General features: G+C 42.5%; 1 protein-coding gene across 1 annotated transcript in view; it reads right to left on the minus strand.

The window, feature by feature from the left end:
* The window catches only part of LOC136880886 (acetylcholine receptor subunit alpha-type acr-16), a 111839-nt gene that overhangs the window by 22226 nt on the left and 65846 nt on the right, over positions 1-23767 (minus strand). The window contains exon 7 of the mRNA XM_067153419.2: positions 15827-15979. Coding sequence (XP_067009520.1) covers positions 15827-15979 — 153 coding nt within the window. The remainder of the gene's footprint in view (positions 1-15826; positions 15980-23767) is intronic.

Here is a 23767-nt window from a genome sequence, read left to right on the forward strand (position 1 = left end):
GGTGGCGGGTAATTTGAAAAATTCTTTTTCTTAACAGCAGCTATCTTTAAACAATAGCGGCTATACATAAGCTGTTAAGGCCTCCTCTTATGTCAAGGCATAGCTCTATCGAACAAGTTTAAACCTGCATCGGGATAGCTAGAGTAAGCACGTGCTGCAGTGATGACGTCATTATGCATGTTTAGACTTGCAAATCACTAAAGAAACATAACAAGACTAGAATCGAACACTGCACTCTATGCCGTTAACTTTATCATGTGATCGGAACATTGATTGAAGTGTTTAGAACACTAAATAAGTGATCAAGACTATAATAGAACACTGTACTCGATACAACATGTGTTTAGAACATGTCAGGGGATACCTTTGTTCTAAGAAGATTAGATTACCGCACATTCCTTGTAGGGCTAATAGGCTAAAGGGCTAATGGGCTAAAGGGCTAAAGGGCTAAAGGGCTAATGGGCTAAAGGGCTAAAGGGTTAAAGGGCTAAAGGGCTAATGGGCTAAAGGCCTAGGGTGCCTCTCCTCTCTTTATCTGGGTTTGAGACCGGCTCTACAACTAGAGGCAGAGTTAACACCCTAAGGAAGGGAGAATGTTGGGAAATAATCTATACGAATATAGCTACTCGATCGACTATATACTACAGATGGATGACTTAGGTGAGGGTAAGCGCTTACTTAATAATACCTACATGACGTAATTCATACTCTATTTCAAAAATATCTTCTTTGTACTGTGTGTAATCAGCATCATGATAGGCTCTTAGCAGTTGTAAACGTTTTACGATTACGTTGGGGTCTTTACAGTAGCTTATATCTACATAGGGTAACAGAGGCTTGTTGTGAACTTTGAGTCTATATGCAGACAGTTGATGTGTAGGGACTTGTTTTGATGTAATACGTGCTTCAGCAGTAGCGTTTCTAGGTACAAACTTAACTTGTTTTGATAGCGATGAAGCGTTGAAATTTCCTTCTTCTTTACCTTGCATCTCTTCTTGAGATGTTTGCACTTCGACAGAACGTGTAGTAGGCTTAGGAAATGAAGTAAAATCATCAAGCTGTAATGGCAATGAATTTTCTTCTTCTTCTACTTTCCCTTTACTACTGTTTTGATCAATATCATTATCCTTATTATCATAATCATGATCTTGCCTCTCTTTATCTTGAAGTTTGTGCTTAGTAACAGAACTTGCAGCAGGCCTAGACAACAAGGGAGAATTAAAAATCTCTCGCAGAGGTGTACTTTTTAAACATAAATCAGTGTTCGCTGGAATATGGTTGAGCTCTTTGTATTTTGTTCCCGATGAAGCTACATTACACGCGGCTTCATGACGTTGAGCGTTGTATGCGTTCTTGAACTCTCTTCTACAATGTTTGCATTGAAAAATTGTCCTACATGATATCTCATGACGTCTCCTGTGATAGCTTCGGGAAAATGCTTTTCCACACTCTTCGCAAATATACCTGGAAATAGGTTTTTCCATGACGGACTTTTATCTTCTGCTAACAGATTCTTCTTTAAATCTACTCGACATTTGTTACTCTCTACTTCGATGATGCGAACAGCTTAGCGATTAACAGTAAACTAACACAAAAGCGTATAACCAAGGTAGCAACAGTAAGGTTTAAGCCCATCAAGATGGCAAGAGTGAGGTTAGCGACGTTCTGCTGTTGGATTTTAAATTCCGCGCTATAACATGCATAAGGTGGCAGCCTTGAGGTTTACCGCCGTAAAGATTGCAGCAGTGAGGTTAGCGACGCTCTATTGTCCTTCAAAGTGAGGTTAGGGTTCGTCAAGAAGACAGCTGTCAAAAAAGCACGTGGCTATGTTTACCAAACAAGAGCACGTGGTCGTGACGTCACGGTCACGTAATCAATCCTTAGCTCTACGTCGTTAAGAGCAGCATTAGGATTAGCTATGTTTAAAAATCTTAGGAACAGAGCAGCAGTATGCATAGCCATGTTTTAAAGCGTGTAGACATCACCTATATTTTACTTGCATCAAATATCGCACTAATCTTCTTCCGCTAGATCGTGCTGCTATCTTAGCATAACCTATACGTATGAACTTAAAGTATAAAGAATAGCCATGTTTCAAAGCGTGTACACATTACCTATCGATTTTGCATGCATCGACTCTCGTACTAAACTTCTTCCGCTAGATTGTGTTGCTATCTTAGCATAACCTATACGCATGACCTTAATGTACAAAGAATAGCTATGTTTCAAAGCGTGTACACATCACCTATCGATTTTGCATGCATCGACTATCATACTAAACTTCTTCCGCTAGATTGTGCTGCTATCTTAGCATAATTTATACACATGAACTTAAGGTACAGAGAATAGCCATGTTTCAAAGCGTGTACACATTATCTATCGATTTTGCATGCATCAAATATCACACTAAACTTCTTCCGCTATCTTAGCACAACCTATACGCATGAAATTAAAGTACAAAGAATAGCCATGTTTCAAAGCGTGCACACATAACCTATTGATTTTACATGAATCGACTATCATACTAAACTTCTTCCGTTAGATTGTGCTGCTATCTTAGCATAACCTATACCCATGAACTTAAAGTACAATAAATAGTCATGTTTCAAAGCGTGTAAGCATCAACTATCGATTTTGCATGTATCGAATCTCGTACTGAACTTCTTCAGGTAGATTGTTCTGGTATCTTATCATAACTTATACACATGAACTTAAAGTACAAAGAATAGCCATGTTTCAAAGCGTGTACACATCACCTATCGATTTTGCATTCATCGACTCTCGTACTAAACTTCTTACGCTAGACGGTGCTGCTATCTTAGCCTAAACTATACGCATGAACTTAAAGTACGAAGAATAACCATGTTTTAAAGCGTGTACACGTCACCTATCGATTTTGCATGCATCAAATATCGTACTAAACTTCTTGCGCTAGATTGTGCTGCTATCTTAGCATAACCTGTACCCATGAACTTAAAGTACAAAGAATAGCCATGTTTCAAAGCGTGTACATATTACTTATCGATTTTGCAAGCATCGACTCTCGTACTAAACTTCTTCCTCTAGATTGTGCTGCTATCTTAGCATAACCTATGTGCATGAACTTAAAGTACAAAGAATAACCATGTTTCAAAGCGTGTACACATCACCCTGAACTTCTTCCGCTAGATTGTACTCCTATCTTAGCATAGCCTGTACGCACGAACTTAAAGCACAAAAAATAACGATGTTTAACAGCATGTACACATCACCTATTGATCTTGCATGCATCGACTATTTTTTACCGCCAGAGTGTACAACGATCGCATATGTGTATTGCTAACGTATGTGTATAAAGTTAAAGCACAAAGAATAGCTATGCTCCAAAGCGTGTACACATCACCTATCGATTTTGCATGCATCGACTATCGTACTAATCTTCTACCGCTAGAGTGTACAACGTTCGCAATTGTGTGCTGCTACCTATATGCGTGAACTTAAAGCACAAAGAATAGCGTGTACACAACACCTGTCAATTTTGCACGCATTAACTCTTGTACTAAACTTCTTCCACATCAGCGTGCGATCATCGCTTGTGTGTGCTGCAATATTAACATAACCTATGTGCACGAAGTTAAAGCACAAAGAATACCCAAGTTCAAAGCGTGTACACATCACCTATCGATTTTGCATGCATCGTCTTTCTTACTAAACGTTTTCCACTAGAGCGTGCAACAACCTTATAAGTATGCTGCTAACTTAGTATAACTTATACGCATGAACTTAAAGCATAAAGAATACTGATGTATAAAAATCTTGTGAACATAGCAGCAGCAGCAGTAAGAATAGCAATGTTTTAATAGCGTGTACGCATTGCCTATCGATTATACATGCATCAACTAGAGTACAAAACCTCTCCCGCAAGTGTGTGCTGCTATCTTAGCATAACCTATGTGCACGGATTTAAAGCACGAAGAATAGTTAAGTTTCAAAGTGCGTACACAACACCTATCGATTTTGCACGCATCAACTGTCGTACTAAACACATCCCGCTAGAATGTACAACGTTCGCATGTGTTTGCTCTGCTACTTTAGCATGACATATGCGAACGAACTTAAAGCACAAAGAATAGCGATCTTTGAAAATCTTGCGAACATGGCAGCGGTAAGAATAGCAAGGTTTAAAAGCGTGTACATATCACCTTTTGATAATGCATGCATCTTCTACTAGAGCACGTGACCATCGCTTGTACGTGTGCTGCTATCTTAACATAACCTATGTGCACGAACTTAAAGCATAAAAAATAGTTATGAGTAAAAATTTTGTGAACATAGCAGAGTGTTTACTACGTAGGTGTAGACATTGAACTTTGCATGCTGAAGCAGCAAACTACGTGACCGTGACGTCACGACCACGTGCTCTTGTTTGGTAAACATAGCCACGTGCTTTTTTGACAGCTGTCTTCTTGACGAACCCTAACCTCACTTTGAAGGACAATAGAGCGTCGCTAACCTCACTGCTGCAATCTTTACGGCGGTAAACCTCAAGGCTGCCACCTTATGCATGTTATAGCGCGGAATTTAAAATCCAACAGCAGAACGTCGCTAACCTCACTCTTGCCATCTTGATGGGCTTAAACCTTACTGTTGCTACCTTGGTTATACGCTTTTGTGTTAGTTTACTGTTAATCGCTAAGCTGTTCGCATCATCGAAGTAGAGAGTAACAAATGTCGAGTAGATTTAAAGAAGAATCTGTTAGCAGAAGATAAAAGTCCGTCATGGAAAAACCTATTTCCAGGTATATTTGCGAAGAGTGTGGAAAAGCATTTTCCCGAAGCTATCACAGGAGACGTCATGAGATATCATGTAGGACAATTTTTCAATGCAAACATTGTAGAAGAGAGTTCAAGAACGCATACAACGCTCAACGTCATGAAGCCGCGTGTAATGTAGCTTCATCGGGAACAAAATACAAAGAGCTCAACCATATTCCAGCGAACACTGATTTATGTTTAAAAAGTACACCTCTGCGAGAGATTTTTAATTCTCCCTTGTTGTCTAGGCCTGCTGCAAGTTCTGTTACTAAGCACAAACTTCAAGATAAAGAGAGGCAAGATCATGATTATGATAATAAGGATAATGATGTTGATCAAAACAGTAGTAAAGGGAAAGTAGAAGAAGAAGAAAATTCATTGCCATTACAGCTTGATGATTTTACTTCATTTCCTAAGCCTACTACACGTTCTGTCGAAGTGCAAACATCTCAAGAAGAGATGCAAGGTAAAGAAGAAGGAAATTTCAACGCTTCATCGCTATCAAAACAAGTTAAGTTTGTACCTAGAAACGCTACTGCTGAAGCACGTATTACATCAAAACAAGTCCCTGCACATCAACTGTCTGCATATAGACTCAAAGTTCACAACAAGCCTCTGTTACCGTATGTAGATATAAGCTACTGTAAAGACCCCAACGTACTCGTAAAACGTTTACAACTGCTAAGAGCCTATCATGATGCTGGTTACACACAGTACAAAGAAGATATTTTTGAAATAGAGTATGAATTACGTCGTGTAGGTATTATTAAGTAAGCGCTTACCCTCACCTAAGTCATCCATCTGTAGTATATAGTCGATCGAGTAGCTATATTCGTATAGATTATTTCCCAACATTCTCCCTTCCTTAGGGTGTTAACTCCGCCTCTAGTTGTAGAGCCGGTCTCAAGCCCGGATAAAGAGAGGAGAGGCACCCTAGCCCTTTAGCCCATTAGCCCTTTAGCCCTTTAGGCCATTAGCCCTTTAGCCCTTTAGCCCATTAGCCCTTTAGCCTATTAGCCCTACAAGGAATGTGCGGTAATCTAATCTTCTTAGAACAAAGGTATCCCCTGACATGTTCTAAACACATGTTGTATCGAGTACAGTGTTCTATTATAGTCTTGATCACTTATTTAGTGTTCTAAACACTTCAATTAATGTTCCGATCACATGATAAAGTTAACGGCATAGAGTGCAGTGTTCGATTCTAGTCTTGTTATGTTTCTTTAGTGATTTGCAAGTCTAAACATGCGTAATGACGTCATCACTGCAGCACGTGCTTACTCTAGCTATCCCGATGCAGGTTTAAACTTGTTCGATAGAGCTATGCCTTGACATAAGAGGAGGCCTTAACAGCTTATGTATAGCCGCTATTGTTTAAAGATAGCTGCTGTTAAGAAAAAGAATTTTTCAAATTACCCGCCACCACATTTCAAAGGTATAAGGTTTAGTGCTGTAAAGATACCTGCACGATGCAAACCTAGCTTTCTTCATCAGAGCAGCCACCATCTTGTGTGAGCACCTCTAGACCGTATCATAAGGAGCTGTGTATAGTCACCGTCTTGTCGCTGCTAACTTGCGCAAGTACCCCTAGGGCGTCTCATAAGATCAGCAGCCATCTTGCGCAAGCGCTCTTAAGCTGCCTCATAAGAAGCTATGTATAGCCCCCATCTTGTAGAATTAGGTAGCTGCCAATGCCAAAGGGCCTAAGTAGGGATCGAACCGTCGATCTCATCATTAGACTGTTTTTCTTATGCTATCATATTCCTGATACTGCAAACCCAGGTATCAGGTTTCGCTCTACGATGCACCGTTTTCGAGATATTTAACATTTTGCATTTAAGCCCCAAATTTAATGAATCGAACCTGCACGGCACGTTATACTCTCTACCATAGCTAAACCTGATCATGTTACGAAGACTTGCTTCAACACAAGCTAAAACAGAGCGAATGCCAAAGGGCTGAAGTAGGAACCGAACCGTTGATCTCATCATTAGACTATGTTTTTCTTGTTCCTCGTACTGCGAACCGAGGTACTGGGCGGAAATTTTTTTGTCCGTTTTGCTCTACGATGCACCGCTTTCGAGATATTTAACATTTTGCATTTAAGCCCCAAATTTAATGAATCGAACTAGCGCGACGCGTTAGCCTCTAAGCTAGCTTTCTTCATAAGAGCAGCAGCCATCTTGTGCAAGCACCCTTAAGGCGTCTCATAAGGAGACGTGTATAGCCGCCATCTTGTGTCCGCCATCTTGCGCAAGCATCCTTAGGGCGTCTCTAGCCATCTTGTGCAAGGACCCTTAAGCCGCCCCATAAGAGCAACCGCCATCTCGCGCAAGCATCCCTAGGGCATCTCATAAGGAGCCATGTATAACCGCCATCTTGCGCAAGCATCCCAAGGGCGTCTCATAAGGACCTATGTATAGCGGCCATCTCTCATAAGCACCTTTAAGGAGTCATGTATAGCCACCATCTTGTGCAATTAGCGTCGAGAGATGGCTGCTGTAGAATTTTTCTTTTTAAATTATCCGCCACCATATTTCAACTAAAGAGTGTAGCACTGAGGTTTGCGATGTAAGATGGCGGATGACAGCTGACAAAGAGCGCGCGAGTTTGTTTACTAAACAGGAGCACGTGAAATTTCAATTTGCCGCCACCACATTTCAAAGGTATCTAGCTAAAGATGGCAGCACGGTGCGCTCTTGATTAAAGATGGTGGATGACAGCTAACAGAACTTTTCAAATTGCCCGCTACTACAGAGAGCAGCACGATGTTCTGTGGATTAAAGATGGCGGATGACAGCTGACGAAATTGCCCGCATGATAGCAGCACAGTGCTCTACTGAATAAAGATGGCGGATGACAGCTGTCAAAAAGGCACGTGGCTTTGTTTCCAAACAAGAGCACATAGAATTTTTCAAATTGCCGCCACCACATTTCAAAGGTATCTAGCTAAAGAGTGCAGCACTGTGCTCTGTTGATTAAAGATGGCGGATGACGGCTGTCAAAAAAGCGCGTGAGTTTGTTTCCAAACAAGAGCATGTAGAATTTTTCAAATTGCCGCCACCACATAGAGGGCAGCACGGTGCTCAAAGATGGCTGCTGTCACGTGGAATTGCCTGCCACCACATTTCAAAGGTATCTAGCTAAAGAGGGCAGCACGGTGCTCTCTAGATTAAAGATGGCTGCTGTCAAAAAGCATTTTTCAAATTATCCGCCACCACATTTCAAAGGTAAGTAGCTAAAGAGGGCAGCACTGTGCTCTATAGATTAAAGATGGCGGATGACAGCTGTCAAAAAAGCACGTGGATTTGTTTATCTCACGCTAGTGAGGTTAAGTTGGTAGCACTAAGGTTTAGGCCCGCCAAGATGGCAGCACTGCCGATGACAGGTGACGAATTTACATCTACTACGATAAAGAGGGCAGCACGGTGCTCTGTAGTTTAAGGATGGCGGATGACAGCTGTCAAAAAAGCACGTGGCTGTCAAAAAGCACGTGGCTTTGTTTACCACGCGCTAGTTAGGTTAAGTTGATAGCACTAAGGTTTAGGCCCGCCAAGATGGCAGCACTGCCGATGACAGGTGATGAATTTACATCTACTACGATAAAGAGGGCAGCACAGTGCTCTGTGGTTTAAAGATGGCGGATGACAGCTGTCAAAAAAGCACGTGGCTGTCAAAAAGCACGTGGCTTTGTTTATCTCGCGCTAGTTAGGTTAAGTTGGTACTACTGAGGTTTAGGCCCGTCAAGATAGCAGTACTGAGGTTAGCGATTCGTTGTTGTCTGTCAAAAAGCACATGGCTGTCAAAAAACACGTGGCTTTGTTTACCTCGCGCTAGTTAGGTTAAGTTGGCACTACTGAGGTTTAGGCCCGTCAAGATGGCAGTATTGAGGTTAGCGATGCGTTGTTGTCGATGACAGCTGTCAAAAAGCACGTGGCTTTGTTTACAAATTCAAATTTCCCGCGGGTGGTGGAGGAGGCCTCTGGGAGGCCTCTGGCTGTGGTGGTGGTGAAGGAGGCATCTGGGAGGCCTCTGGCTGTGGTGGTGGTGGAGGTGGCCTGTGGGGGCCCGGTGGCGGTGGCGGCCGCAGAACTCTCCCATTATACTACTCACTCAAATTCGCAACTAAACTGAATTTATATCGTATACTAATAAATATTTGTAGATCGTATGATAAAAATACTATTACTGAATTATTTAGTTAATTTTAGTGACAACTAAATTGGACACACTCATCTAAACAAACACAAACACTGTGTTACGCCAGCTGGCTGCGCGGGCTTGTGAGATCGAGAGACTTAAGCCTAGCTATCGCAAGTATAGTGGCTTCCGCCAGTTGACTGGTACAAAGTACTCTCGGAACTTGTGATGTCACTATGAGGACACTTCTACAGCGTGTTCCAAGCGGTGACATTAGTAAGCAGTCTCCGGTCAGCTGTTTAATATTTTTATTGCATGTTTATTAAGTAAATTAGTTCAGTGTGTGAGTGAAGTTTAGATTACGTGCTGTGATTTAGTACAATTAGGTAGTAAAACCAGTAAAAGTAGGAATAACTGCGCTGTTGTAGAGTGTAAAAGTATGGCCTGTAAAATTGAGAATATAATTTATCACAGCTTTCAAAAAAAAATTGCCAGCCCCCGCGGTGTAGGGGTAGCGTGCTTGTCTCTTACCCGGAGGCCGGCCAGGTCAGGAACTTTTACCTGGATCTGAGGGCTGGTTCGATGTCCACTCAGCCTACGTGATTACGATTGAGGAGCTATCTGACGGTGAGACAGCGATCCCGGTCTAGGAAGCCAAGAATAACGGCCGAGAGGATTCGTCGTGCTGACTATACCTCATAATCTGCAGGCTTTTTGGGATGAGCAGCGGTTGCTTGGTAGGCCATGGCACTTCGGGTTGTTGCGCTGTGGGTTTTGGTTTTCCAAAAGGTATTATTTATGGGCCAAATGGACATTATGGTGTCAAAGAGTTAATATAATTGACCCTAACGCTGCGAGAATTTGTTCTGCACATTTATTCCCTAATAACTATGAACGGGATTTAGAACACGAACTGCTGGGCTTGCCATTAAAAAGGCAATTGAAGGCAGATGTTGTACCCTCCCAAAATAGCCCTTAACTGAGTCCTGGCATTGCTTCCACTTACTTGTGCCAGGCTCCTCACTTTACCTATCCTATCCGACCTCCCTTGGTCAACTCTTGTTCTTTTCCGACCTCGACGCTATTAGGTTTGCGAGGGCTAGGGAGTCTTTCATTTTCACGCCCTTCGTGGCCCTTGTCTTTCTTTGGCTGATACCTTCATTTTTCGAAGTGTCGGATCCCTTCCATTCTTCCCTCTGATTAGTGTTATATAGAGGATGGTTGCCTAGTTGTACTTCCTCTTAAAACAATAATCACCACCACCACCACGTCCCAAAATACTCCTAACTGGCATTGAAATGACATTGATGCCACAAGTACATGAAATGACGACCATCAGCTGACAACATTTGCGCCATTAGTGGTATTAAAATAATTGCTATACTGATATTCTGAATGGAAAAAAGATCTGAAATGATTTTGAATAGGCTATTCCTGTTACTATATTTCCTTCTGTCTATGATTTTCTACTTGTATACAGAAATGATTACATTAGGTTCTACAGAACTTCGCCAGTCAACGAGTACAGACACGATGCTAGAGGTAGTTGACAATACCACAGAAGAAATCAATCGGCTGAGAATAGAAATACAGAGACTGAAGACGGAAAATTTGTCATTAAGGAAATAATTTATGGCCTGAACAAGTCCCAAGTTACGAAATATGCTGTACCTTTTACGAAACTATCTCCGCATCACAGTTCAAAACAAGAAGCACTAGTAAACTGAAACGTGTCTGGTCATGTTTCTCTCCGGGCCCAATTCGATCCCTTCTGAGCAAAAATAAGGGAGTGAAGTGGGTCCTCCAGGATATTGTAAATGCCCTTACCTTAAGAGCTCTCTCTTCTGAGGCATATGTTTATTTGCGAAAAGAGAGGTATTCTCTACCTTGTCGCTCAACCTTTCAACATTGAAAAAGAAAACCTCGGCACTTAACGCCCTTGAAAGAGCCTTCGCCTGCCCAGCGACCGATGCTCAGCCCGAAGGCCTGCAGATTACGAGGGGCCGTGTGGTCAGCACGACGCATCCTCTCGGCCGTTATTCTGGGCTTTCGAGACCGGGGCCGCCATCTTACGTCAGATAGCTCCTCAATTCTAATCACGTAGCCCCCAGTTCGAGAGAAAAATCCCTGACCTGGCCGGGAATCGACCCCGGGGCCTCCGGGCGAGAGGCAGACACGCTACCCCTACACCACGTGGCCAGCTTTCAATATTGGGCCAAGCATTTTAAAGTGAAAACCTGGAATTTTGACAGAAGTTCTTGATCTCATTAAGGCTAAAGGCAGAAACATTTAAGCACTTACAGAAGGTAGTAGTTATCAACTTCCGACGAAATGAATATACTGTAGATGGTCATGTGTTACAATTAATCTGATGGCATGATTTTAGGTCCAAACAGTTCCTTGAAATTCACAACAAAATATATCACTGTATGTGAGAACAAAAGCGAACGAAAAGATATATGGACATTTTACGAAAGGATGCTATGAAGAAGAATCTTCTCCGGGTAGCATTATCATCATTTAAGACGAGTGAATATCTAATCTCCAATAGAACATAAGTCTAAATTTATAACAAAATATTCATAAATTATTGCGTTTCCTGTAACCTACATGTCTTATAACTCGTATTTTTCTTTCTTTTGAAGCTGCGATAATGAACTACAGTATAATAAGTTTAATACTAACTGTCCTTTATGTTAAGTTCAAAATGTTGAAGTCGGTGTTTACCTCATTTATATCCTTATTAGTTCGAGTAATTCGTTCATAAAATGATATTTTTCTCAATTTCGCAATCGCCGTTGTGAGTGTATGTTTATCATTACAGCTACAAATGTTTTTTTTTCTAGTTTGCTTAACGTCGCACCGACAAATATATGTCTTATGGCGACGATGGGACAGGAAAGGTCTAGAAAGTGGAAGGAAGCGGCCGTGGCTTTAATTAAGGTACAGCCCCGGCATTTGCCTGGTGTTAAAATGGGAAACCACGGAAAACCATCTTCAGGGCTGCCGACAGTGTGGCTCGAACCTACTATCTCCCGATTACTGGATACTGGCCGCACTTAAACGACTGCAGCTATCGAGCTCGGTAGCTACAAATGTAAGGCGTTATATTTTCCTATTAATTTTAAATGATAAATGTTATGTTCTCTAAAGATACATAACTCAGTAGAATATAATTAAAATATCTAACAAGAGTAAGTAAAAAAACTGTCAGCTAACTGGACCCTTTAACACATAACGCATTGAATCTGGCGGTATCCTGAGGGTGACTCCACGCGCACCACCCAATGGCAGCGCAGCTCCCCGGAATGACCTACCTGTTAGTATCCTAGTTACATTGCAACCTACTGTTAACTATGGGTTACGACTAGTTGGTTATTCCAAGTGACATGCTTGACCTTGCCATGTGTGCAGTTACGCCATCAACTTGCTTCTTATTTTGCATTGAAGGAGGGTTTTGAGGGTTACGCCATTTTACCAGAATGTGCGCTGCAGTGTTAGCTACTTGATTCACACATAACCTCAATTTGGAAGTTTGGGCGGGTTACGCCAATTGGCCTGTGTACCAGCGACATTTTTCCTTCACTTGTTAACGTAGGACAATAGGAAAAGTGTTAAATCGTACAGTTTTTCATAGTTTATTTATGGCTACAGTAGAGTGAATACCTAGCTGTCAGAAGAAGGTGAAGGAATTATCTATGACAACAGCTAGCTAGATTAAGTTATGTCTGTCTACATTCGCCTCTGTCGTGACCAATAGCAGATGGCTCTTGAACAATAGCATGCTTGCTTTGTTAGTGGCAGTCCACGTGGAGTACTTCAAAAGCGTGCCGATCCTGAAGCCGGCTTGCTTGTCAGGTCAGTTTCGCTAATCACTCTCAGTAGCTATATACAGGGTCTCTCATATAAATTAAGACCGTCGAAGTGGCGTTTTAACTCTCCGATCCGAAAGCTGCAGTATGGGAGGCGTGCGCATAGTTCTTGACCTTGCAAGCAGCCTGTAAGTGTTCCACCTGGCAAACATCAGTCGCCAGTATGAATCTCAGCTGTTAACATGGTGAGACAGTTATCAATGCAAAACCATATTTTCGTATGTAAACGTTCTGGTTTCATCTTAATGGTCGTGTGAACAGTCATATTGGTGTGCGGAAAATCCTAATAGTGTTTGTACCGGGCGGTACACCTCCGCGCCGCTAATTTAAACATTGCGCCAGTTGGAACTCCCCTACTGGAGGAAACCTGAACTTTAACAACCATGTTAATTCTAAAGGTTATCAGAAGATGTCGCTATCTGTAAATTTTGAAGAGTTCTGAACCGTGTCTTTTTCGATTTATTTTTGTTTTCTCTGTAGTGAGACGTGTGAACATTCTCTTCTAGATGGCACTACTGAAGAAATACAACGGTGCACCTTAGTGCGAAGTGAAGGAACTGGTTTTTTTGAAGAATTTTAGTATGCATAAGTTTGTTCTTTGTTAAATTTCTTTCAGTCATTGTTTAGGTTGGCTGTATAACCCTTCTCTTTCCGCCAGTTTTGAATTCGACCAATGAGTAATTTTTGTAATTAATTTTCCACCAATCCTAGATGTCTTCTTCAGTTTTGACTTGTAATCGTTTAGCCGTCCAATAAAAAGCTAGTGGGCGGGTGTTATCATTCATGAAAGGTCTCGAATGTTCCACGAGGGTATATAAACTGCTGATTTTCGGGTCTCTGGGCCACTTCTGTAACATCTCTCAAAGTGTAATTATGTAGCGCCTCTTTCGTCGGGCAGCAGTTCATCCATAAGGTAATGGCCTTTTAATAACTTATTTTCTTGCTAGCTCAGCAGTTTAACCCTCAGGGCGGGTTCGAAACTTTTATCATGTAACTTTCCTTTAAAATGTAAAAGACTCTTGATATAAATTCTGTCTCTTTAACTACAAATTGGGATAGAGAGTGCCTAACCCTCTCGAGTTCCCACTCATATTGTTTTGAGGTGACGACGTTTTCATAACCGTTTTCCTTCTCTTCGTAATGTAATAAAATTTTCTTATCGTGTCACCTCCTTAGTATGGGATTAGCCCTTGCGTAAGCGGGCCTAGTGCCAAGTAGGTTTTAAAAGTGTATTAGGAGTGCAAGCTTTGCCTCCATTCTGTTTTGTATTATGGGTCAGTAAAGTAACCTGATGTTTGATTTTGCTCACGTAAAGGCCCTGTAGGTTGGGTATCAAATACCCCTGTTTCTTGGTGTGCCTTAAGGGCAGATAGAAATGAAGTTTGTTGTAGCCTTTGATAGGCTTGTATAAATGAGAGCGGGTCTGCTCCTTTTCTTAATTCTGTAATTAGGAGCAAGCGCTCCTTGTTCTTAGGGGTTTTCTATCCTTCGGCAATGGTGGTTGTGAGCTGTGGGCTCAAGGAATGTAAAACGGGGTTCGAGCCCCTGAACTGGTAAAAACTGTAATCTATCATTTCTCAATTTGTTGAATTGCTACTGGGTACCTGTAACGCTTTTGTTACTTGTTGTCACTTGTTAATTTTGAAGAGAAAATATAACCTTTGTTAAAGTTTTAAATTACCTTTAACTTTGTAGTTGAGACCTATTCACCCCCAGTCGCTTCTTTCACCTCTGCTGATCCACCAAAACACGGTAACAGTGTTTATGAAGTTTCTCATTATGATAGGAAGATTGGTGGTTGGTGTGCTGTGAGTGCAGCCCGTTTGTCTACCTGCGGACGCTTAATCCTTACTTTCGCTTCCCCAAGTCCAATCACCTCAAAAAGCATCTGTGTGTAGACCGCTGGATCTGAACACAGGGCTACTGGCCACTAAACACACGACGACTGATCGTTGGTTCGACTCCACAGACAGTCCAGTAATTCACACATTCACATGCAGTGAACATCTAACAAGTTCAACAGTATTCAACAGCAGGGCGATACTCACAACAGCGAACATTAAAACAGGTCCATTTACCTTCACACTCGCGATATCGGCTTCCCTCCATGAGCCTCAGTCCACAGAAATACATGGACACACAGTACAGTCTTCCGTTCTGTCGTCCCCACCCACTCACTGGTCTCTCCGACACCACCACAACAGCTCCTCGTTCAGACCTCGGTGGGACACTAGCGACAGCCAACACCTCTGTCGGCCTCAGCCCAGCCACCAAGCACCAACACAGCGAGTCTCACACTGACTCCACCTCGAAGCCCAACTGTCACTGAATGTCCGTGGCTAGCCTCCCTTTTTATAGCTCGGGTGATTTGAACCAGAATTTTCGCGAGGTCACTAGAGGCAGAACATTCCCATTGAATCTCCAAGAAACTCACAGGTACACCGGCTGATGAGAACAATATACGGAAAGGCCAGTCCCACCCTACAAGCCGGCTGGGAGATCCCAGGTCGTGTGAGTCACTAGCCCCTTCCTGGAAGTACCGAAAGGGTCTACCACGGGGCTGGCACGTAACAATATTAATGTATTTAACAGTTCGCGAGTTATTTGAGGTAGACAACTTAGTTGAATAATTCTATAGTAATGAATTGGCCGCTTGACTATTACTGGTCACTGACTGCCGTTGCCTCTGCCTCCCTTTTTTAACAATTGGCTTTACGTCGTACCAACACAGGTCTTATGGCGACGATGATGGGACAAGAGAGGGCTAGGAGTGGGAAGGAAATGGCCGTGGCCTTAATTAAGGTACGGCCCCAGCATTTTCATGTTGTGAAAATGGGAAACCACGGAAAACCACGTTCAGGGCTGCCCACAGTGGGGTTCGAACCCACTATCTCCCGAATACTGGATACTGGCCACACTTAAGCGACTGCAGCTATCGAGCTCGGTCCTCTGCCTCCCCTATGGTTTATGCATTTGTTTCACAAATGACATGTCATTATACCAAATGTTATTGTGCTTACCTACAAGTGGTGTGCGCCCCGCTATGGCAGGTAGCTTCTGGGAGAAGTAGAGGAGGAAGAAGCAGATGATTATCGCCGTAAACGAACTGATAATTAACTTCTCCCCTGCTTGAGGAGGCAACCAGAATATTGCTAACGTCAGCAGCACGATCACTGCAACAGCAAGAAAGATGAATTTATATATTTAGCGTGACAGCACATCGCAGCTGGAGATGTCATAAAAAGGATATAAAATACAATAACTACACTATAATACAATACACTATCACACATGTTACAGTAAAATATTAAAACGGGAAACAAACTTGAGTCCTTGACCTTCACATTTCGGTGATAATATTTTACTCTGGAAGATGTCTTCAAACCATCGACGATTAGTGCATAGCCCAATTAGGGATGACCAGATTCTGCATGATTCATGGAACCCAGGTGGTTTCGCGGTGATGCACGGCAGACTACGGCAAGAATTTTGACCGGTAAATTCTCTAGTAGCCGTCACTGGTGAGTGTCTAGATAGCAGACTGCTTCTTTACAAGTCTCTCATGTTGTAACGGATCAAACACCCGATATAGATAATTAAAACCAATTGCACGCTGGACGCCAGGCTTCGAAATTAAATTGAATTTGAAACCGAATTTAGATATAAAAAGTAATAAACATAATTTAATGAGACTATCCCGGTCTGAGGTATGAGGATACTGACCATTAAATACCATATGGAAAAACAAAGGGAACCTACTAAAAAGTCAAATTATCTAACTATGTAAAAAGCAAAAAGTTTTATTCTAAAAAAATATGAAATTACGTAAAAACGAGTTTTTTTTTTATCAAAATTAAAAATTACTGACTGAGATTACAATTCAATACTACACTCGTGGACTTGCGATAACAGGGCTAACTCATGCTCACCGGAGTTGATCTTCTCGTAGTCTGCTTCCGTGGTTGATCGTTGTCGTCCCTCTTCCAACAGCATCATCCTTGTCATCTGCTTCATGGAATGGATTCCACCCTGAATCTATCACTCCCTATTTTGCTGAGTACCAAAACCATAGTACCAGCCTTACAATGTGAAATTCCACATCGGAATTAATTGAATAGAGAGAACGGAAAACATCCAGTCCTTCTATATTATACGAACTTGTCTTTCTAAATAATCTGAGTAAGTCTCACAGAGCCGATAAGAAATGTTGAGTATAAGCACATCGTAAGCGATGCACCCAAATAGCAGAGTCGGATGCAGAATGCAGAATACAGAATGAAGAGGAATGATCTTCACCACTTTTTTTTTTCTTCGGGGGACCCCCCGAAGCCCGCTCCCCCCGCGTGACCATCGACTCAATCTACATGGCCTCCGACATGCTATTATTTCTAAGAAGAAGAAAGAGATAGCAGGGAGGAGTGGGAGGTGATACAAGGAGTATCTGCCGGTTTCCGAGTCAGACTCGCTACCACGGCAAGAGTTTGTGTTTGGTATATGGTGTTGAACCACGCCGTGTAGCTCTATATAAATCCTCTTCAGATTCCCACTTCCTCCCTTGGTGTCACATAACATCTCGTTCCAATGAGAGCCGATATACGTCACTACCCTCTCGATATATAGATGAAGTGTCTGTCCTTGACAGAAAAAGCCCCCCCCCCCCTGATAGGAGCACGTGATATGGGGTAATTTAGCGTCGCAACAACGAAATTAGGTAGCTTCCTCTTGCAGTTGCGTACGTTTCCAAGAACCATCCAAAATTAACCTTCCTGGACTATTGCGAAACACCAAGTAGCCTGTTAGCGCAGACCTGTTTTGACATTACCACGGAATATTCTAATATATTACAATTAAAAATTATATCTCGTTCTTACGTACAATTACATCAATGATGATGATGGACGTTAATAATGAATAAAATTACATATGATACATGATACATATATATATACAATTAATTCGGGTGGGCAATCAAATTATGTAAATGTCGTGGCGACCACGATTATTACAATGTCACTGTGTTGGTCAAGTTGAAGACTGTTTGCTACATCTTCCGTCTGGATGAGGAAATAGCTTGCGATAGGCAACCGGCGGGGGAAAGTGATTTTATACAGGGTGCGCAAAATAAAAATATTTATATGACTGATGCGGAATTAACCCTTGTTAATGAACAGGAGAACTGGTCATCGCAGGAAATGCTGGAAACCGTGATTTCAATGCACCAATCGGTTGCTGTCACATGTCTGCGTGTGCGTATTTCCCGCATGCTCTATCCTACGTACGTCGCTATGTCATTACACGTGAGTGAGTGAGAGGAGCAAACGTGTTTAGTGACTAACTGAATGCAACACAGGATGGTGCTCATAATAAAACAGCGCAAATTCATTGTCCAGTGTTATGCAAAGCACGATTCGTGGACAACCTGTGTGGAACTCTTAGTGCAAGAATTTAATACGTGAAGTACAGGGTCTTTCATAAAAAATGAACGGATTTCGAAGGCTTATTGCGCCGTATTCAAGCCACGCAGCGGAACGAGTCGCATATCGTTACAAAGAGCGTGACCTCACATTTCTATTAGTAGTCAGTAGAGTGCTCCACGCCTTCTTCCCCTCCCCTCCATGCCCCGCCCCTCCCCTCCCCGCCCCTCCCACAGACTCCACAATGGTGGATTGGTCGACACACTGCTACGGATCGTATTCTACTCGCATGGCCTCCCAGATCCCCCGACCTCACTCCTTGCGACTTCTTCCTGTGGGGATACGTCAAGGAGAAAGTTTATGTTCCGTCACTACCCGCTACACTGGATGGCCTTCAAGAGATGATAACACGTGTGATCAACTCAGTGGATCGTGATATGCTGCAGCGCGTTTGGTAGGAATTGTCCTATCACCTTGATGTGGTCCATGCTGCTAGTGGTGGTCATATTGAACACTTGTAGGACGAAACTTGAACATCAGTCAAACACATGTGTCTTAGATTTAATCTTGTAGTACTGACTGTTGGGAAAATATAGCTTGATGAAATCGGCTCATTCTTTATGAAAGACCCTGCATTTTGGCAAAACCTACAGCAAAGTCTGCAGTGCAAAACTTAATGGCAAAATAGCGCGAAACGAGCTCTGTAGCGCAACACAAACCGTAACTATAAAGAAAAGTTCTAACACCAGAAAACATTGCTCGAGTGAAGGTAATCCTGAAACGAAGTCCCATGAAATCCCCACGCCGTTTATCTGTGCAAGTGGGAATTAAGAGATCATCGTGTTGAAATATTATCAAAAAGGACCTGCATCTGCATCCTTACAAATTTACTGTTGTGCATGCTTTACAGAAGCGCCTCTCAAACGTCCAAAATCTCACGCGTGAAAACTGAGGCGGAGAGGTCCTGTGCACAGTGCATCGGTCCCACTCGGCTCAGCTCGACAAGCGCGTCGTCTCGGGGCGACTCGGCTAAGCTCGGCTCAACTCGGCTCGGATTTGGAGCGCTACGGAGCAGGTGAGGAAGATGGAGACAAGTGGAGCGAGCGAGACAGGCGTGGGGAAAGATAGAGAGTGCGGGGGTCTGCACTCTGATTAACCAAGCGAAGTCGTCTTTTTCACCGTGTACAGTGCAATGCACTAGCGCATGCACCCTGAGAGGCCCTGCGTTAAAGCGTCCAGACGAACCCTCGCATGTAGAGCATGCGGGAGATGCGCACTGGCAGACATGTGGCAGCAACCAATTTGTGCACCGAAATCACGGTTTCCAGCATTTCCTGTAATGGGCTGTTCTCCTGTTCATTAAGAAGGATGAGTTCCGCGTCAGTCTTATAAGTATTTTCCAGGCAATTTTATTTTGCCTACCCGGTAGTTCATGTGATGATTCGCATCGCGTTATTGAGCTGCAAGTCAACCTCATTAGTTCGCATGCTGCTAAGCCACAACGGAGCATAATATTCTGTCGATGAATAGACCAATCCAAACCCCGAGGTACGAAGTGTGGCGACGGAGGAGTTCCATGTTGATCTACATAGTTTGGTTTCCAAATGTTTACACAGTGTAGGTACTTATTTATGCTATTCGTAGTATTGCAAAAGCATTTCTCGTTAATTACACAGATCAAATTCATCGAACACTAGCTTAATTTTAAGGTAAATCTTAAATCTTTCCGGAGTAACACTATTGCTTTTCTCTCCCACACAAAATTTTATTACATTGGACCAGGAAGCGTAGCACTCTTCGAGCCCTTGTTCATTTGCATATGCGTAGACGCAATGCGAGAACACTTATTTCTCCCTCTCTCTTTGCTAACCTGTTCCCATTTGTCATCGCAACATGGTAGGGAGACGCTGACGTTAGTCACCTAATAGATCCCGTAATACTTTCTCCTCGCCGTATCTGCACGGTGTCGTCCCATTTGCGATCACTCGGGTGGAATACAAGACCAGTTTATTTTTGACGAGTTAAGGGTTGTTTCATTTGCGATCACTCTTATCAGTGACATACAAACAGCCAGGTACAGGTTGCTGTGAGGGAATTCCCTACTGAAGAACTGGTACAGGAAGACATCCCTCAAGTACCGGGCGAGTTGGCCATGCGGTTAGGGGCGCGCGCCTGTGAACTTGCATCCGGGAGATAGTGGGCTCGAATCCCACTGTCGGCAGCCCTGAAGATGGTTTTCCGTGGTTTCCCATTTTCACACCAGGCAAATGATGGGGCTGTGCCTTAATTAAGGCCACGGCCGCTTCCTTCCCACTGCTAGCCTGTTCCTCTCCCATCGTTGCCATAAGACCTGTCTGTGTCGGTGGGACGTAAAGCCACTAGCAAAAAAAAAAAAAAAAAAAAAAAAAAAAAGAGAAAAAGGTCTCTCAAGTAACTGACGAAATTACAGTACATACTAGGATTCTTACGAATCGTATGTTGAAACTCATTAAATTACTTATATGTACCGTTTGGGACTGATGCGTTAATATCGGGACTAACAGAGAATAAACAGGACTCAAATGAACCTTTTATTTAGAGTTATCAGATGGCTGTGGATGTAAAGGTGGTTAAATGAGTTTTAAGAATTAGGACAAAATTGGGCGTATTAAAACCGTTCAATTTTACACTTCCCAATTTCAAAACAAAGTATTTTGCTGTAACACTTTGCTTCTTCGATCGTGCTAACCTTTTTGGAGCAATTGTAGCTCGTCTTAAACTTGACAGTTAACTTACACTTTCTAATACAATAGGGGGCACTATTAAATCACTGCTTAAATAATGCTCAAACTGTTCGATTATTCATACTGACACGTTAAGTAAACAGCTGCTCAAAATATAATTAGCCTACTTTCATCGAGCTGTATGTATGTCTACCACTTAAATTACGCGGAGGGCAAGTTACGCGCTACTTTACCAGTAGGTGGTAGAACCAACCCTTAGTCTCGTTTCTTGATACTGGGTCGGGATGAGATGAGATTAATTTATACGGGATGTTTCTACGGCCGGATGCCCTTCCTGGCACCAACCTCAATTTAGGAGCTAATGAAGATGAAATGTGTTATGGTGAATGAAGTTTGGTAAGGGGTGGGAAGACACAGCTCTGGCCTACGGATAGGAACTGTACCGGCATTTACCTGCAAGTGAAAATATTAAACCACAGAAAACCATTCGGAGAACAGCCGACGGTGGGGTTCGAACCCACGCGTTTCCCGAATGCAAAACTTGGCTCCATAGCCGTAGCGCTTTAAAACGCACCGCCACTCAGCCTACTTTCACCTATAGAATTAAATTATAATTTTTGTCTACACGCTCGGATTAGGTGTACAAGATTCCAGAACTTAATGTTAAGAAAATGTTTAGATTAAAATAAGTTGAAAAAATTATAATTCTATAATGATAGGGTGAAAAGATGAGATTACATTCGGGAAATAGTGGGTTCAAATCCCATTAACGGTAGCCCTGAAGATGGTTTTCTGTGGATTCCTATTTCCACAACAAGCAAATGCTGGGGCTGTACCTTAATTAAGGCCACGGCCGCTTCCTTCCCACTCCTAGCCCTTTCCTATCCCATTGTCGCCATAAGACCTATCTGTGTCGGTGCGACGTAAAACAAACCTTCAAGAGAGAGGTTGTGAGGAGTACGTCCTAATTAGCAGTCCCCTTGCTGCATGGACGTTGAAAATCCCTGACAGGCTGCTGATAATTTTACAGTGATCACAAATGGGACACGAACTGGTTTTTCTTCACATTCTTTTTTTCCAGTGGGAGTGATCGCAAATGGGACAACTTTTGCTGTGATCGCAAATGGGACACAACCATCTGCACAATGGCGATACTTAGTCCACTAATGAGAAATGTTGTGCCGTTGAGTACGATATCTGAAGTAACAACATCGCACGGTTCTGAGGTGGATGGTGATTCTCCTAGCTGCCATCATTATAGATTTATGAAACGCACGGTACACTCTTTTCTCTTTGGCGGAGGAATGTCAGCAAATACAAGTTTTTTATAACACCACTTTTCAACATTTAAAACCAAACCAAACCCCATGGCACTACAGCCCTTGAAGGGCCTTGGCCTAGCAAGCGACCGCTGCTCAGCCCGAAGGCCTGCAGATTACGAGGTGGCGTGTGGTCAACACTACGAATCCTCTCGGCCGTTATTCTTGGCTTTCTAGACCGGTTTTCAACATTTATGTAGGCTTATCCGAGAGTTAAACTTCTTTTTGGCAAAATACAAGATTTGAATTTGGATTTGAGTACACTAGAAACACAGAACTTAATAGCTTTTTGTTTTGTTTTGCTAGTGGCTTTACGTTGCACCGACACATTTAGGTCTTATGGCGACGATGGGATAGGAAAGGCCTAGAAGATGGAAGGAAGCGACCGTGGCCTTAATTAAGGCACAGTCCCTAGCATTTGCGTGGTGTGAAAATGAGAAACCACGGACTACTATCTTCAGGGCTGCCGACAGTGGGATTCGAACCCACTATCTTCCGGATGCAAGCTCACAGTTGCGCGCCCCTAACCGCACGGCCAACTCGCCCGGTAGAACTTAATAGAAAATATGACAAATAAAATAAATAGTTGAGCTGAACTTAACATGAATGCAAATGTGCAAAGCTGTGGCCTACTAACTAACTACTGCTGAAACATAGAAAGTACATATACATGCAATGATAGGTGGTGAAATTATGTATTACTTAAGATACTAAATTCATGAGAAGAATACTGCATGGCAAGTCTGCGGGTCTAATATTCTTCTCACGAATTTAGTATCTTAAGTAATTCACAATTTCACCATCTATCATTGCATGTATGTGTACTTTCAGTGTTTCAGCAGCAGTTACAGTAGTTAGTAGGCCACATCTTTGCACATCTGCATGTAGCCCTTTCAGACCTGAAAGAAAACTGGAGATGTGAATTTTTGTTTGTACGTCAAGAACTGACTAAAATGCTCCTCAATACACATATTAATAGTTTATTTTACAAAATAAAAACTAACATCCGAAAAATAGGACCCACACAATTGTGCGTATCAAAATTCAAAACCTCATTGTATCACGTACGATGGTGTAGCTTCAAAATTTACGTTCACTAACCAATGTACACACTTCATTGAATATATTCCGGTATTCAGTAAAGCTTCTAGATTAATATAAACGCAGTAAATAAATACTTACTTTCGGTACTACTGCTTCCTGCCACCTCGCCGATCAACTGTGCTTTTTAAACTCTTCTTCCTTCGCCCTGGCGGTCAAGCGCATACTAAAATCAATTGAAATACACGCCACGTGTCCTGCACAATCACTGCAGTCCGGTGTAGCGCCGAAAAAACATCAAATACGGTCAGGGATAACTAAAATACGAACCCGCACAATTGTGCGTACTCGGTCTGAAAGGGTTAAGACGAGTTCAGCTCAAATATTTCTTGTAATTGTCATCTTTTCTATTAAGTTCTGTGTGTCTAGTGTACTCCAGTCCAAATGCAAATCTTGTATTCTGT

Source organism: Anabrus simplex, chromosome 9 (genome assembly GCF_040414725.1).
Source record: "Anabrus simplex isolate iqAnaSimp1 chromosome 9, ASM4041472v1, whole genome shotgun sequence".
In the NCBI taxonomy this organism is placed as follows: Eukaryota; Metazoa; Arthropoda; class Insecta; order Orthoptera; family Tettigoniidae; genus Anabrus; species Anabrus simplex.